This window comes from Apaloderma vittatum, unplaced genomic scaffold, assembly GCF_000703405.1.
Source record: "Apaloderma vittatum isolate BGI_N311 unplaced genomic scaffold, ASM70340v1 scaffold42310, whole genome shotgun sequence".
In the NCBI taxonomy this organism is placed as follows: domain Eukaryota; kingdom Metazoa; phylum Chordata; class Aves; order Trogoniformes; family Trogonidae; genus Apaloderma; species Apaloderma vittatum.
This window is the reverse complement of record NW_009694703.1, coordinates 5506-9165: the sequence shown is the minus strand read 5'-3', so window position 1 is coordinate 9165 and position 3660 is coordinate 5506. Positions and strand designations below refer to the sequence as shown.

Genomic DNA, 3660 nt, shown 5'->3' with positions numbered 1-3660 from the left:
GAGCTGTAGTCCCACCCCCCCGCGCCTAGTTCTCCCCTGGGCTGGGTACCGCCGCCCGGACCTCTCATTCACTGCAAGGAAATCTATGCTTTAAAAAAACTTTATTTTAAAAAAAAAACTTAAAAAACTCTAAGAAAAAAAAAACTTTAAAAAAGCCTTAAAAAAACTTTTTTAAAAAAGTTAATTTTTGCTTGTATGCATTTTTTTTTCCTCGTGTTTAATAATCTGATGTTTATTTGCTCTTACAGCCTCAGTAAAAAAATGCCCTTCCAGAACACTGGAGCAATAATTAATACCTCCGAAGGGTGTCTGGGCTGTGTCACATTCGCTGTCTGAAAACAAAACTGACTTTTCGTAGTGCTGGCTCAGCGTGAGTAACAGCTCCCTGCCTGCCTGTGGGGCTGCTTCACCTCCCTTGTCATGGTGGAGGCAGCTTGGTTTTTCTCTTTCATGCAGGGCTCAAAGCTGGAAGTACCTCTGTGGCTGGCAAAAGGTCTGCAGGACAGCAAAAGGAGAATAATTTCTGTGGAGCTGCCCAAGATTTACAAGGAAGCCTGGAGGACGGTGTTCAGCGCTGATGCCAACGTGGTCGATCTGCATAAAATGGGGCCATACTACTACGGGTTTGGCTCCCAGCTCCTGAATTTTGACAATCCAGAGAATCCCGATATCGCTCAGACTATCCTGCAGGCAAGTAACTAAGGCATGAAATTTGGTTTTAGGTTTTTCCGTCTGCCTCTTGTTCCCAGCTGACCCTCAACCTTAAGGAAAAATGTCCTGGTTTAATACAGGTGATTTCTGGACTGAATATAGATTTCTACTTCAATGACTTTTATGACAGCTGTACAGTGTGCGTGACAGCCTCGAGTGTGCATCCAGGAGAGTAATTTTAACTTGGAGTTTCCACACTGTAAATATAAAACCCTGTAAAGTAGGACTAGATGAGATGTAAGGTTATTTAACTGTGCCCGTGCTGCAAGGCAGAATTAATTCATCCTCTGCTATTTCTATTTTTCTACCCGGTTCTTAAAGTTCTGTAATGAGACTTCACGCTGCTCTAGGCGATCTCTTTCAGTGCTTCATCATCCTGGGCTTGGAAGGTTTCCTCTCATGTCTAAACTAAAGCTCCTGCACAGCAATATAAGCTCTGCTCTCTTTGCCTCATACAAAGTAAATGCTGACGATAGATTATTCTCTTCCTTCCTGCAGCCGTCCCGATTTGCCGTCTCGTTGCGGGTCACGCTTTCTAACCTCTGCTTGTCCTTTTTCGTGCGCCGCTGGTATTTTTCCAGTTGATCTGCATCCGCTGTGACGTGCGGTGCCCTGAGCAGCGTTCGGGCTCCCGCTCAGGAGCGACACTGAGGAAAACAAAACGACCACTTGTGTGAATTCTGCGAGCTGCGATGCTCTTCGCTCATCGTGGTGCAGCACCTTGTTTTTCGCGGCAGTTTGTGTGTGCTTGGTTTGCAGCCTGCAGTGGGAGGGCACAGGGCAATACGCAGTCCCTCCTGCATTCGTACGGTTCCCTATTTCTTCCTTAATGCAAAACCTTCCGTTAGTCCAGCTGAATTTACATCCCGTTGTTTTCATGCCATCTTTCTCATTAGTTATGAACTAAAAGTTCTCCCCGACATGCGTGTGGTCATCCCTCCTCCTTCTCTTGTGTGTCTTTTGATAATTTTGTAAGCATAATTCCTGTCCCTTTAGTAAGCTTATTGATTAATATATCAAACAGCGCTCGGTTCCAGACAGACGCCTGTTGAACTTCACTCTGTATCCTCGCTCCCGACGGGAGCTCTGGGTAATTGTCTTTAGTGACCACCTACGGGCGGTTTAGCTAAATCTTGTAAGAATGTCCCCTCTCTGCTCCTTTCCCTCCCTTTCCCCCCGAGTTTGTCCTTGGCAAGTCCACGTTGGCTGTTACTCTCCTCTATTTTCTTGCAGAAGTTTATCTGTAGTTTATATGTTCCAGTGTGTTTCCAGGAATCGGTACTGATGGATCTGTAATTCCCTGCCTCTTCCTTCCTCCCTCTCTCTCTCTCTTTTAAAAGAAAGATACCAGCTTTGCCGGGTTCCGGACTTGTGCTCTCCTTGAGCTTTTAAAGATAACCACTAACAGCTCTGAGATTTCTTGAGCCAGCTCTCTAAGTAGTCTGAGATGATTGCTATTGACTTTTTATTTTTTTTTTCTTTCTTCATTAAATGAGGGCTGATGCAGAGAGGCTTTAAAACGCTGCTGCTTTCTTGGAGTTGTCCACTGAAAGCTTTTTTTTTTGCATTGAGGAGGTGACCACACCTTGTCTTTTCTCTTTCTGCTAATGGACATCTTAGGGGAAAAGCCGCATTGGCGTGCATTGCTTGTTGACAGAAAGATCAAAGCATGCGAGGTCTGCTTTCGCTTTATTGAAAGCAAGCAAGAGGGGAGTTTTGCCAATTTGAAAAATGAACAAAGCACCAAAAAAACTCATTCCCCTCCCAAATATTCAGGCGATGTGAAGTGTAACTATTTGGTGGCAAAGCCAAAGTGAGAGTTTTTATATTTGTTTCCTAAGTAAATCTCTAAATTCTGATGATTCTGAAATCAGCTTCTGAAATAACAAAGCACAGTTTTCAGAATTTTTACTTTTTTTTGTTTTTTTTCTTAATTCTCAAAAGCAAAAGTAAGCAGGGAAATAAAAATCCTTAAATATGTCGTGTTGCTTAACTTCTTAAAATGCTATTTATTAGTTGTCGGTTTGGTTTGGTTTTGTTTTTTTTTTTACTTTTTTAGTGGTTAAGAATATTTTCAGCGCACTGGACGCTTTACAGCCACGGCTTTGACTTAACTTCCAGGTCGTTCACAAACCACAGCTTGTTTGTTCCTGCAGCAGCTGCCGCGTTCATCCCCCCACCCTCCGCTCGACAGCGATGGCCGCTGGTGGAGCGAGAGGGAACAGATTGCAGTTGTGTTCCACCTTGTCGCCTGCTCAAGCCTCTCGTTAGGAAGCAGCCAAAGATCTCATTCCATGCTTGCTTCCCACCCGGTGTATCAGGCTCCTGCTCTCCCAGCTCAGGCAGGAGGCCAGTTGTCTTTGTATCCCCGATTAGCAGTTGCTCCGGTGTTCGCAGACCCTCGGCGAGTTGTGAGCTAGAGCCTTTGAGTTTTTGGTCTTGAAAGCTCAGGCCTCTTGCGTTTGAGCTGGAGAAGCCGCTGCGTTACCCATCAGTAATTCTGCTTATCTTCTTTAGACGTTCATCAGCCGCTTCCGTCGCATCATGGACTCCTCCCAGAACGCCTACAACGAAGACACGTCGTTTTTTTTGAGTTGGAGCGAGCCTTATTTCGAGCTGGTCAGAAAGGGCTGAACGACTTCCAGTGCTGGGAAAAGGGACAGGCCTCTCAAATCACAGCTTCCAGTCTGGTCCAGAATTACGGGAAAAGAAAGTTCACAGAAGTGGAAGGTTAAAAGCCAAAAAACCACGCGGCTACGGTGGAGGACAGGTTTACAGTCTGTCTGTCACAGAAGAGAAAGATGAATTGGCTTTGGGGAAGGACAAGTGCCCTGCCCGTTAATGGGAGTTCTCTGTAACATCTTTGGGTTAGGCTAGTGTAGATCTTAAAGGCGGACAGCAAAGGTGTGAAAAATAGAGCCACATCACATCGCTGGATAGCTTTACAGC

At 45.2% G+C, this 3660-nt stretch overlaps 1 protein-coding gene across 1 annotated transcript; it reads left to right on the top strand.

Annotated features, from left to right (window-relative positions):
- The first annotated feature begins 420 nt into the window (after positions 1-420).
- On the top strand, positions 421-3446 carry GINS3 (GINS complex subunit 3 (Psf3 homolog)). Its single transcript, XM_009868465.1, is given in 3 exon segments — positions 421-690; positions 3229-3298; positions 3301-3446. Coding segments are annotated over 3 exon segments (486 nt in total).
- Positions 3447-3660: the final 214 nt, after the last annotated feature.